Source organism: Lepidochelys kempii, chromosome 8, assembly GCF_965140285.1.
Source record: "Lepidochelys kempii isolate rLepKem1 chromosome 8, rLepKem1.hap1, whole genome shotgun sequence".
Lineage (NCBI taxonomy): Eukaryota > Metazoa > Chordata > Testudines > Cheloniidae > Lepidochelys > Lepidochelys kempii.
Window position 1 is genome coordinate 83,730,777 of NC_136387.1, and position 14,115 is coordinate 83,744,891.

The 14,115-nt window shown below is 43.8% G+C and overlaps 1 protein-coding gene across 1 annotated transcript in view; it reads right to left on the reverse strand.

Annotated features, from left to right (window-relative positions):
• Positions 1 to 1,265: 1,265 nt before the first annotated feature.
• The window catches only part of ST6GALNAC5 (ST6 N-acetylgalactosaminide alpha-2,6-sialyltransferase 5), a 96,780-nt gene continuing 83,930 nt past the window's right edge, over positions 1,266 to 14,115 (reverse strand). Inside the window, exon 5 of the mRNA XM_073357301.2 lies at positions 1,266 to 2,938. Coding sequence (XP_073213402.1) covers positions 2,707 to 2,938 — 232 coding nt within the window. The 3' untranslated portion in view covers positions 1,266 to 2,706. The remainder of the gene's footprint in view (positions 2,939 to 14,115) is intronic.

Below are 14,115 nucleotides of genomic sequence, written 5' to 3' on the forward strand. Positions count from 1 at the left end.
TTGTCCCACAACATCCTCAGTGCTCGTTTTTAGTAGGTGACCTCAACTTGAGCTAGTGTGTGTCTGTCTACCTAGGCTGGGAGGCTCACCCTAAACATCTGAAGAAGTGGCTTTTTTACCCATGAAAGTTTATGCCCAAATAAATCTATTAGTCTTTAAGGTGCCACCAGACTCCTTGTCACCCTAAACTGAGAGTCGGGACCCCAAAGCAGGTCATGACCCCATTTTAATGGGGTTGTGAGGGCTGGCTTAGACTTGCTGGGGCCCAGGACTGAAGCTGAAGTCTGAGCCCCAGCACCCGGGGACAAAGCCTAAGCTGCACCACCTAGGGCAGAAGCTGAAGTCCGAGTGCTTCAGCCCTGGGTTGCTGGGCTCAGGTTACAGGCCCCTTGCCTCAGCTTTGCCCCCACCCTTGCCCGGGTGATGAGGCTCAGGCTTTGCCCCCCTCACCCCCAATCTGAGGCAGCAGGGCTCAGGCAGGCTCAAGCTTCGGTCCCCCCTTCTGGAGTTGTGTAGTAATTTTTGTTGTCAGAAGAGGGTCATGGTGCAATGAAGTTTGAGAACCCCTTCTCTAAATGGTGGAAATTAAACATCAGCTGAAAATTGGCCAGAGAATGGGGGTAAATAATGGGCAAGTAGTGTAACTTGTACTAGTTTTGCATTCAGGGGTTTGCAGACTGAAGGGGTAAGCAGCAGGGGGAAAATACCAACTGAGACAAAGGAGAAGGACTGCTCTATCCTACTTGCTGCATCCCTTCCACCTCCTTGCAGTTATGGTTTAGACTCCACTGAATGCTAAATTGGTGCAAATTATGCTATGTGACCCATTTTCTAACCACATGCCACCACTGTTTATGTCCTGGCTGAGTATGAAGCAGAGACTTCCACAGGAGGTGCAGCTACTCCCATCAGGTGTGAATTTGGGCAAATTGTGTACACCCAGTGTGATCCCACTGCCTCGGGGTATTGCACCTCACTTTTGAGTTTCCTGACTTTTGACATTTTAAGATCAACCATTAATAATAGCTTTGGTTTCACTCTTTGTACAATGAAGGAGCTTTATCGCCTGAATTATAGTACTCATGTAATAAGTAAATTACTCCCAGAAATTACTTTGAAAAAGTGATTGAGTTTTAGTAGTTGGGAGTTGAAAGGACAAATAACACAGGAAATGAAAAGGAGTACTTGTGGTACCTTAGAGACTAACCAATTTATTTGAGCATAAGCTTTCATGAGCTACAGCTCACTTCATCGGATGAATAAATAAATTTGTTAGTCTCTAAGGTGCCACAAGTACTCCTTTTCTTTTTGCGAATACAGACTAACACGGCTGCTACTCTGAAACAGGAAATGAAATCCATCTTTCTGTGGAAGCCATTATAACCCAATAAGACCCACTGTGAATTTCCATATATAGAACTATTAGTGTCCACCACTGTAATTCACAGGAACTAGCCACATGTGCATCATGAAGAACCTGCCCTGTTCTGCTACTTTTTGTCCTCAAGAGGACAGTCTCAGAACCACTGATCTCAATCCACTCAGGCTCCTAACCTCACTGTGACCCAGGATCTATGAGAAGAAAGTTACTGGGGAAATAGATAGGAAAGAGTTTGGAGTGGTAATGTTATATCTCATGTAATTGATGCCAAACAATTTCTATTCTGCTGGTTGGTGTAGACTTAGGAACATCACGTAAGTACCTATTGTAGGGGAAGGATTCAGTTCATGTACTCTTAATCCATTGCAGGCTGTCTTGCAGATTGCATCTGGAAATGGGAGCATTACAGAGTTAGTGGGAAATATAAAAGGCCAAACAGAATGATGGAGTCCTCTGTGAGAGTCCTCCTGATGGAGTCCTCTGTGAGAGTCCTCTGACCTCCTGAAGTGGCCCCTCTCATTTTTCAGTCTTAATTATATGCACAGTGCCACAGATGGTGGCGATATCCCAGGATACAATCTAGTAAACCTTGCCCTGCCCTCTACTCCCTCTCCATTAAGAAAGAGCAGCCTGACATCATAGCAGCAAGTGCACATTTACATCAAAAGGAATTTTCTTTGTCATTTTCATATTAATGTGAAATGTCATATTGTATCATCTCTCACATGATCGTCACACGGGAATTTTTTTGCCATTAAAGACTCTATATTGGAGTGGAGCCCGGCAATTTAAAAAGAAATACAACATTTACAGATCAAATATTAATTACATGCTCAATAGAATCATATTTTTCAAAGGAAAAACTTATAAACAAGAAGCTAGACCTTTCTATACAACCAGCAATAAATTTTGGGTTTGTAGGCTTATGAAAGATAATCACATAATTGTGAATTAGAAAAATACTGGCCTAGCCTGCATAAAAACCTCCATTAAATAAGTATTTTAAGTTTTCACTATGAAAATTCAGTGGCAACGTGCTTTAAAAAACTATAATGAATTAAACATCCCATTAACGATAGTCAAGTTGTTTTTTACAGATCACATACTTTACAGGAGGTGAGCTGGCCAGACAATGTTAATTATTGGATTATGATACAATTGGATACAAAATGTCCTTTTATGTATTTCTTCGCAAGAACTTCCTGAATATTGTAGCAGTTTCCACCCACAAATCCTGTTAACCTTGCTTTTCTCTTCTGCGAGGTTCAATACCCTGAAGCCTGATACAGTAGGTGATTGTGATTGCAGTCTTGTGCGTTCATTCCTCAGAACACGGGTTTAATCTCCAGGTGATTTATCGTAAGTGATTCTGGTTTCCAGTCTGGTTGAAAAAAGTGAATATTGAATGTCCGTGCCCAGTTCTCAAACACTCGTTTCTCTGTGATAAAACGATGATGGCTGCCCTTTCGTCCCCGCTCGTGTGAAATGTACATTGTACATTCATCAGGTCCCAAAGGTTCATAATAATGATAAGGTACTGAAGAATGATTAGGATCCCTGTGGAAAAAAGAAAATAGATGGAAGCCCAAGATGTTCTTCATATTGATTGAAAAAAGATGCTATCTTAAATAAGCTGGTGGGCGCAAATCATTTTTTGTCCCAGTTAAACTGAATTTCCTGCAGCTGGTATTTTTCTAGCATAGTTCAGCAGTATCTGAATGAAGCAAAGGTGGTTTTCTTTTTCCTTCCTTTTAAAAGAGTGACTCCACTGGCTCAAAAACAAGGGAGGGTGTGCGCATGGCAGTGCCACATTGCTGCACTGAAATTTGAAGCACGGTGCTTAAAAGTTACTCACACCTTCTTGTCAACTGTCTGTAATGGAAAGGAGTACTTGTGGCACCTTAGAGACGATAATTTTAGATAAGCTATTACCAGCAGGACAGTGGGGTGGGAGGAGGTATTGTTTCATATTCTCTGTGTGTATATAAAGTCTGCTGCAGTTTCCACGGTATGCATCCGATGAAGTGAGCTGTAGCTCACGAAAGCTCATGCTCAAATAAATTGGTTAGTCTCTAAGGTGCCACAAGTACTCCTTTTCTTTTTGCGAATACAGACTAACACGGCTGTTACTCTGAAACCTGTCTGTAATGGGCCACTCTCTTACCACTTCAAAAGTTATTTCTCCTCCCTTGGTATCCTGCTGTTAATTGATTTATCTCGTTAGACTGACCTAACACTTGGTAAAGCCAACCCACATCCTTTCATGTATTTATACCTGTTCCTGTATCTTTTACTTCATTCAGCTGATGAAGTGAGTTCTAGCCCACGAAAGCTTACGCCCAAATAAATGTGTTAGTCTCTAAGGGGCCACAAGGACTCATTGTTTTTGCTGATACAGACTAAGGCACGGCTACCACTGAAAACTATATTCAGTTTTTAACTCGAGAGGAGAGGTGCACACTCTATTGAACTGGGGGAAGGGGAGGAGTTGATCCCAGTCACTTCATTCTCTCACACCTGCTTGTGTGAATATTCTCCCACCATGGTGCCAGGGATATAACCACACAACTTCATTAGCGCTTCCCACGTATATCAGGTTAATGATGCAACCCTCTCTTGCTGACTTTTTAATCAAATGGAACCAATGCACAAATGAGTTCCTTCTATTATACTATCAACTTTCATATACGTAGGGGGCAAAAATTAAAGCCATTCACACAGGGCATCTCTTAGACCTTGTAACCCCATGCACATCAACCTGCAGAGATGCCACAGAGCACAACATTTTAAGTAGAGAGAGATTTATATGAGACATGGATCATTTTAACAATTTTCAACTCACTGATGGTACCTGCTACAGAAAAGGTGTTTGGTTTTAATTCTCACACCATACTTTGGTTGCCCTGTTTGATTGTCTATATCAGCCAGTATGTTGTTTTGAAAAATATACATATTACCCTCCAAAATGCCTTTAATATGGGCATGGCTAATTTGATCTCACAAGAAAACCTATCCAAGCCAGTGTTACTACTGGAGCTTAAATGGAGTGCATATGGCCAATACAAAACAACTCTAGTGTCAGGCTGTTTTCTGGCTGATGCAGTGCTCCCATAATTCCTCTGTGCCTCACTCCTTCCTGCCCCCAGGACGGGCCAGAATGCACTACTCTGACTATTATGTACCAACATAATGGTCCACACAATGTTGTTCCCAGGGGTGAAAGTAACTTGGAGTCTTGAGCAGGGGGGCATGGCCTCGACCAGAAGAGGCGGGGCCTTTAACTACCCAGGCCCTTTAAATCACCCCTGGAGCTCCCAGCTGCACAGGCAGCTGGGAGCCCCGGTGCAATTTAAAGGGCCCGGGGCTCCGGCCACCACTACCGCAGTGGAGCTCCAGGCCCTTTAAATCACTGCCAGAGCCCTTCCACCAGGGGCTCCCACAGCAGGGCTCGGGTGGTGCTTTAAAGGGCCTGGGGCTCCAGCTGCTGCAGGGAGCCCGGGGCCCTTTAAAGTGTCAGCCTGGGGAAGCCAGTCCGGTGCGGCACGGCGTACTGGCTCTTGCCGGTATACTGTACTGGCTTACTTTCACCTCTGGTTGTTCCAAGTTGTTGCAACTCGGAGGAGCTATGAAGTTGCTCTAAGCTGTGTGCTGAGCTGGCCCCTGATATGGCGCATGAATAGACCAATGCAGAATCAGGGCTGGCAGCTGTAATGCCAAGGTTATTACTTTCCGTTTGAAAAAGGAACTATTTGATGTTTGATCTCAATTTCAATCAAATATACAAACAATATCTAAAGTATTTTGGTATTGCCCATTATTTCTATTGTATAGCATCTGTCACCTGCACAATTCTCTGGCTAATTTTCCTTATTTCACCATTCTCTATATTGTATGTGCAGCAGTCATGTAAAAAATTGCTGGTGCTTTCCATTTATCCCTCAGATTAACATTTCAATTCAATCAGTCTGGCTTTCTCATAACACAATACAATACTGAGATCAATCCTCCAGCACCACACTAACAATAAAATTACATTTCTAAAAACAAGATTGATTCTGTTCTTATTGTACACAGCCTCACTGGAATATGTATGAGAACTTAAAAAAAATACAAAGAAAAAACAAAAAAACCATTAGTACTTCATCTACAGACCCCGATTTTTTAATTTTAAAAATCCATGTTTATATATGCATTTAATATAGATGGTTTCATCTATCACCAAGGTAGATTTCTAGATCTCTATTTCAAATGAATGTCACACGCTAAGTTTATTATAAAAGGTCCAATGTATTAAAAAGAAAAATAAATCTCCTAGCTGAGTGGTTTATACTGTTGCCATAAATCTAACAGGGTATATTTTTAATGTGGTATTCAAAAAGAAACTACTATGTATATAGGCATGTGCATATAATTTAGATTATTGCTCCTTTACATGTATTCGCCTCCGCACCCCCCGCCACACTTTCTCTACTGTAAATCTGGAGTAACTGTTTAAGTCACTGGAAATACTCGGCTGTAAAATCAGTGTGTGTGAGATCAGAATCAGGTCCATGGTATCCATCTAACTAATACTTTTACTGTGGTAAAAGATTAACTGCTTAGGGTCCACTCCTGCTAAAACTTCCAGGCTTACTGGCTCTGGCACTTCCTAGGCTTTTAAACAGCATCTTGGAGTCTGCATCATATTAAAAAGGGTGGGTATCCAGCATGTTGGATTAGACAAGAATTCCTTTTTCTCATCATATGGAAAGATAAAAGCTTATTAGGAAGATACTCCCTATTTAAAGGGGTTAGTTCAAAGCTACAGTTGTAGAAACACATGTAGACTTCAGAGTCTGGAGTTGGGACCTGGATGGTCCCAAGAACTTGGAACAGAAGAGCAAATGAAGCAAATAATTTATTTGTATTATGTCTCTTCCCCCTCTCTCCTTGTGCCTCTACCTTGAGTTTAACTCCCATGGATCTTATTTTTTGCTTTGTTTGAGGGCTTCAATAGCAGGCCAAACTTTTCTATGTAGGAAGGCCTATATCTTGTGCTGGCTGGGGCCTATAGTTACTTCATAACAATGTGTTATTTTAGACCCAGATCTTGTGAATAACTCCACACTGGCTTCAGTGGGACTCTGTATGGGTACAGATGTCCACTCATGAGCAGTCACTTCCAGGATCGGGTTCCAGAAATTCCAGGTTATTCCATTTAATACAGTGGTGACTACTAGAAATGGGTCTGAACCAAAACCAGTTATAGGAAAACACCAAACGCAGGGGAAGGGAACATCCAGATTTGTATCTTAACAGCTTTGGCCCAGCTCTTCAAAGGGATACCCAATGGGAGTTAGGTGCCTAAATACATTTGAGCGCCTGGGCCTTTGTGTTTAGTCTCTTCTTCTCTCATATAAGGCAAACCTAAATCCCAGTTCCAAAGACCCCTGAACTTCAGGATTGCTGGGTTTGGATCTGAACTCTGTGGCTTGAGTAAGTACACGGTAACCCAACTTAACTGTACCATGTTCTCTCCTAACTGCAATCAACTTGTGTCACCGGCAAATGAAATGCATGAGTAATCTCTATCAGGAAATTGCTAGTCATCTCATTTATTAATATTAAAACAGATGCTATTTTACCACTGCCTGACACTGGGCATTAATCAGTATTTTGTCAGTTAGCATGCATATTAATATCACAGCTGGGAGAGAGCTGCTGGAGGGCAGTTTGTAAAATACACTATACTTTCCCACTCATCGCATGCCAGTGCTGACACACAATAAGCACTTGTATCTGGCGTCAATCATTTACTTTTTGACACTTCAGTGCACATTTTTCCACAGATGGTATCCACCCACACTGGTACCTGAAAATACAGCAAACCATGTTTGCATTGAAAGGAATGAAGCAGAAAAACAAGGCCATCCCATCTCCCGCTCCAGTCAATCTCTTCCTTTACAAATTAAAAGTGGCTGTAAATCAGCCTTGCAGAATTATACTTGCTCACTTGGGGTGAGTACTATATATATTTTGAAGGGTGAATAAAATGTCATCATTCTTTATCATCATCAATCATCATGTTGAAGTATGGACAAGCAGATTTTGTGCTTCGGCTGTTAAGTTTTCTGGACAATTTTGCCTCCTCTCTCCAGTGCCCTGCCCCCTTTGGAATCTAATTTCTAGTCCATTAAAATTGTTCCAAACACCTTTATACATTTTGCTCCTGGTTATACAGGACGGAATTGTGCAGCCCTTACTGAGGCAGTGCTCTCACTGAGGTCAATAAGTAAGGACTGAAGGAGATAGCCCACCATGAATAGTTGCCATATAATTGGGAATAAAATGCATAACTCCAGACAACATAACTAGGAACAATAGCTACTTGATTTAAGGCAGTTGGGAGTGGGACAGAGTAAGAAGCCAGATTCAGAAGTGGTGGCCAAAGGAATAAATTACAGGACTTTAAACACCACTTTGCCTACATTTTCACAAATGAGAAATGACCTTGCAGCCAAACAAGAGAATTCTTGATAGGAAAATATCATTTTTTTACCTGACTCTAAATTGCCTCTATGTATATGCCTCTGGTGTAAAAAGAGTTAGCAATTAAAACAGTGGTCAGAATAAGCTCTACTGTGGGAAGATCTCCACAGATCCATGCTGGGGCTCTCCTCAGGCAGAGCTCCTCCCCAAATGCGGAAAGCAGAAACATGTATGGTGCCAGCCTCCCTCACCCAGCAGCTGTTAAGTGCAGAAAAGGTTCTGTGGGGTTGCAAATGGAGCAGGAGCCTGGCGGCTCTCTATGGCACCATTCCGAGATTGTGTCAGATTTCCTATCAGAAGTTAATCCCACCAGAAGTAACATCAACCCTCTTGTGTCCTTCTGGCATATGCTACTGGGCAGCCAGAAGCTTGGGTATGTCTCTCTGCACTGCAAACTAAGACCAGGCTGAGACTCAGGTTTGAGCCCAAGCCCCACCTCTGTCCACACACAAATCAGTCTACTTGCATCAGCAAGCACTGTGGAGCCGAGGCCTAGGACCCAGCTAGGAGGGTTCTTAGAGTCTGAATCCCACTGTGACTTGGGATAAGCCCTGTCATTTTGCAGAGTGGACACAAATCAAACGACCAACCTGAGATGGAAGGTCTGTGTAGTGCAGAAGAGATGCATTAGCACGGCTGTGAAACCTGGATCCAGCAACTGGAAACACAGTAAGTTTACAATGCAGTGTGGATGCTCAAGCATTGGATAGGAAACCATAGTCCACTTGTGAGTCCACAAGTTCGGGTCTCATAGACCCAGGCTTAGCATGCAGTGTGGACATACCCAAAGGGATCCAGCAATGGCAATGCAGCTCCTGGAGCTGGGTTGCAATGGGAGCCAGTAGAGACAGGAACATCCATACAGAATGGCTCCTGTCTCTGGGGAACAATGGCGCTTCCTTGTGTGCCCAAGATCACAGGAATTAGGAGATCTCACTGTCTGTGAATTCTACAGGAGCCCAAATCCCTCACTTTGCAAGGACAATTAAAGGAAGCACTGTGAAATCTGGTGTATTTCTGCTCTTTTGACTTCTTCCAACGGCTTCTCTACAGAAGAGGGAGATCTGGCCCCAAGTCCACTATGGGCTGGAATTTGCTTCCTGAACACTCAGAGTAGGTGATCTTCCCCCTTAATTTTATTTTGGAGCAAGAGAAGTGTATTCTCTGGGCTACACTGTTGCTAGGGACTAAAGCAGGTTATCATCTTACTACCGGAATACTTAATAACTTCAGCGCATCCCTATCCAAGCAGCACTTTGTAAGTCAGATACTCACATAGAGTGGCATAAGAGCAACATCAGGGCACCTTAGGGTTTGTCTACACTGCAATTAAAATCCACAACTGGCCTGTCAGCTGACTCAGGCTTGCGAGAGTTGGGTTAAGGGGTGTTTAACTGTGATGTAGACGTTCGGGCTTCGGCCTGGGCTCTTGGACTCTGCAAGAGTGGAGGATCTCAGAGCTGGGCTCCAACCCAAGCATCTACATCACAGTTAAACACCCCCTTATCATGAGCCCTTTTGTCCAAGTCAGCTGACACGAGCCAGCTGCAGGTATTTAATTGCAGTGTAGACATACCCTTCGCTTTTGAAAAAATCCAGTAATATTTTGACCAAGGTGAACGATTCAATCTTACATATGGATCTATTGCAGAACACCAGAAAAATCACAATACTCAGGTCAACCATTTCACTTTCAATTGCAAATACCAACACACGTAAATATTAAATTTAGTAAATGTACAGATTTATACACCTAAGTGTTGTTCGTGTTGACAATGAAAATCTTCTCATTCTGTAGGACAAATTCCTTTAAACAGAATTTGTTTCCCCCTGCCCTGGTGGAAAGAAGTTTGGTTAATGATCTTAAGCTAATAATTTTAACAGAACCAACTATGTAATATTCATGATTCCTCTGAAATGTCCTTCACATTACAGATTTGATATTAATTTAGTTCCATGAGAGTGATCACCCAGATTCATTACTTTGCTAATTAATACTTTCAAAAATGGGAAAGAGGAATTGTAAATTGAGTTTTATTTTAATTCTGAATATAAATATGAATATTATACAATAATTTTAATATATTTGTATTTGATATTCAACTAAATAATCAGCAATTCAGTAGGAGGATTTTAAATCTGGAAAATAATGAAAACATATTTTATTGCAAATTTTTACTGTGTTGGACCTAAAATTCATTGTTCCTAATGTACCACAGGAACACAACTCTGAAGTCCAGCCTTTTGTGCACATTTCTAGTAGCAGACAATAGTTAATAGCTCTATACTGTATTTTGTAACCATATATTTGAAAATAAGTATCACGCTTTATTTGCTACAATATTTTATAATTTAATGAGCTGACTAAGGACAAACCAGACAGTTCAGGTCATATTTATGGGAGCACCGGGTTCTTCTCAGGGGCCTTTGTAGATTACCTTCCCCAGAGTTAGTCTCTACACCACAGATGTAGACTGTGCCCTTTAATAAGGATAGATTAAATTCCATTGCTTATGAAACTGCTTTTTCCCATCTTTACGAGCAGGTAAATGAACCACTGTACTATAATTTGTTCACTGAACTATAAATATTAACTGTATATATAAAAGAGGCTAAAACTATATGTATACCCCAAATTAAAAAAAAAAAAAAAAAAAAAAAGAGTAAGAGAACCAAAAAATGGCACCAAGGCTAAACAGAGTAAAAGAGGAAGTTAGAGATAAAAAGACACATTTTAAAAATTGGAAGGCAAATCCTACTGAGGAAAATAGAAAGGAGCATAAACTCAGGCAAGCCAAGTATAATTAAGCAGCCAAAAAAAGGATTTGAAGAGCAATTAGCAAAACAGACTAAAACTAAACAGCAATTTTTTTTAAAGTACATCAGAAGCAGGAAGCTTGCCAAACAATCAGTGGGGACTTTGAGTGATCAAGGTGCTAAAGAAGCACTCAAGGAAGACAAGGCTATTGCAGAGAAGCTAAATGAATTCTTTGCATTGCTCTTCACTGCAGAGGATGTGAGCAAGAGTCCCATACTTGAGTCATTGGTTTTAGGTGACAAATCTGAGGAACTGTCGCAGTCTGAGGTCAACAGAGGAGCTTTTGGAACAAACTGATACATTAAACAGTAATAACTCACCAGCACCAGATGATATTCAGTCAAGAGTTCTGAAGGAACTCAGATATGACATTGCAGAACTATTATCTTTGGTATGTAATCTATCATTTAAATCAGCCTCTGTACCAAATAATTGGCAAATAGCTAATGTAACACCAATCTTAAAAAAAAACTACAGTAAAGAACAGAATTATCAGACACATAGATGAACATGATAAATTGGGGAAGAGTCAGCATGGCTTGTAAAGGGAAATCATGCCTCACCAACCTATTAGAATTCTTTGAGGGGGTCAACAAACATGTGGACAAGGGTGATTCATTGGATATAATGCATTTGGGGTTTCAGAAAGCCTTTAACAAGGTCCTTCACCAAAGGCTCTTAAGCAAAGTAGGCAGTGACAGGATAAGAGGGAAGGTCCTCTCATGAATCAGTAACTGGTTAAAAGACAGGAAACAAAGGGTAGAAATAAATGATCAGTTTTCACAGTGGAGAGAGGTAAATAGCGGGGTCTGTACTTGGACCAATGATGTTCAACATATTCATAAATGATCTGGAAAAAGGGATAAACAGTGAGGAGACAAAGTTTACTGAAATCGTGGAAAAGCAGCATCACTTGCTGAAGGGTTAATGTCTAGCTATTCCACCTGGAAGCAGGCGGGGCACACCCTGACTGTTTCCTAGGAGCAATGCACACATTGCTCTATCCAAGGACAAGGGCTAGATATGAACCCTGAGAACTTGATTGTTTGGACAGCAACTGTGGGAGGTTTCTTTAGCCTGGGCTCAAGGCCTGAGAACCAGGATTGTAGTAGTTAGAGGATGGTAATTAAGCATATGAATTAACGTCATACATTCCTTTGTGTAGCAGTGTGTAATGCTTAGGGGGAGAAATATAATAAAAGGAGAAGGTGGAAGGCAGAGGGGGCAGAACAGCCCATCTCCGCTGACCAGCCTGCTTGCTTGCATAAAGCTGTGTTCTGTCTCATCACTGAACCGCAACAACTGGCGCCCAACGTGGGGCCCTCAGCACTCACCTCGCCCGGCAAGGGTTTCAGACGCGTCACTCATCCACTTCGTGGATCCCGGTGAGTATTTTTCATTGTGGTAAGTATGGGAAGCTCCCTCTCTGCTTTGCAAGTGCAACACCGCAATGAGCTGCAGTATTTGCTGCGTAAGGCTCAGCATGACTGCCCGGCTCGAGAACTCACTCTCCTGCTACAGGAGGTGCGTGCCAAGTGCCCGTGGTATCCTGAAGCTGGAAGCCTTAAGCTAGCGGACTGGGAGCGATTGGGCCAGACATTGCACAAAGAGCCTCGGGCACCCGTGCAGGCTTTACATGCCTGGCACCTCTGCCGCGACGTGGTACAGCGTGTCGCCTCGGACAGACCCTCCCTCGCGAGGCTGGTGCTCTCGCCGCCCCCGTCCGCCCCTGCAGCCATCCCCCCTCCTGGCGATGCGACACAGCAAATGTGTCGCCTCGGAAAGGCCCTCTCCAGCCCCAACAGAGGAGCTGCCGATCCTGCCACCCCCGTCCGCTCCTGCAGCCATCCCTCCCCCTGCTTCGCCCCCAGTGCCTCTATTACCACCGCCTCCCTGGCCTTCCCCACCGGAGCCGGTGTGTAATCACCCTCCCCCCATGGGGCCCCCTGGAGAGTCATCTGCATCTGCTCAGAAGCTTTCGCTGGTGCAACAAATGGTTCACGCAGCGAAAGCTCGATCAGATCTTACAGCAGAGGAGCTGGCTGATCTGGTCTCCGTTTGCCCGGTGACCTGGCAGAATGATGACCAGGGCAACCCTGTGGGCACCTGGACCACTCTGCCATACTCGGTGGTTAGAGAGGTAAAGAAAGCAATTCGTGAATTTGGCCTGACTAGCACCTTTGTGCATGGTCTCATTGAAGGGATGGGTGCTGGGTACTCCCTAATCCCTGAGGATTGGAAAACGCTGCTGCGCATGATGTTGTCACCCAGTCAGTATGTTATTTGGCTTAGTGAGTATCGGCAGATGGCAGAACGCCAAGCCCAGGTATATAGAGAGCAAGGTATCATTTATGAGCATTTGGCAGGGGAGGGCCAGTTTGCTACTATTGGGATGCAGTCTCAACTCCCTCAGGCTGTCTTCCCCATTATCTCCACCTGTGCCCAGCATGCTTTCAAGAAGGTCCCGGATTCAGGCAAGCCTACCAAAAGCTTTGTCAGTATCCGTCAGGGTGCCTTTGAGTCCTTTTTGGATTTTACCAACAGATTGCAGGAGGCTATCCTCCGACAGGTGGATAACACTGAGGCAGCTCACGAGCTCCTGTTAAAATTGGCAGTTGAAAATGCAAATGAGGATTGCCGCCGTGCTCTCCAGGCAGCACAAGTCTCTGGTATTTTAGAGCTCTCAGACATGCTGCGGGCGTGCCAGAACATTGGCACACAAGCCCACAAGGCTGGAGTTCTGGCTGCCGCCCTCAGAAAAACCGGGAAGGAGGGGAAGCGTTGTTACCGCTGTGGAAAGGAGGGTCATTTTCAGCGGGAGTGCCGCTCATTTAAGGCACCAGCCCGACCCTCAAAGAAGTGCCCCAAGTGTGGGAAAGGTTATCACTGGGCTAATCAGTGTCGTAGCGGGTCGGGAAACCGCGCGACGGGTCCCCCCCGAACCCAGGGCCAAACGGGGGTGTTTCCTACTCAGGCAATCGCTCCTCTGCCTTGGAATCCGTAGACTCTATGAGGGCAGCGACTGCTGGAAGTGCAGGGCTTGATTTGATCATGCAGGAGGACACTGACTTTCGGCTGCCAGGGGAGGTCTGTGCCATACCTACACAGGTGACGGGACCTCTCCCTGCCGGCTTTGTAGGTCTTGTTCTCCCTCGCTCACATGCTGGGAAACAGGGCTTTTTTGTCATTCCAGGGGTTATTGATGCTGATTACACTGGCATTATTAAGGTTCAGGTGTGGACTCATCTTCCACAGTCGCTCCTGCGTGGACGGTCAATTGCACAATTGATTTTAGTCCCCTATCAGGTGCCAGCTGCCGAGGATCGAACTCGGGGTGGAGGAGGCTTTGGATCTACGTTGTCTCACTCGCCGTCTCACAGCGCGTCTT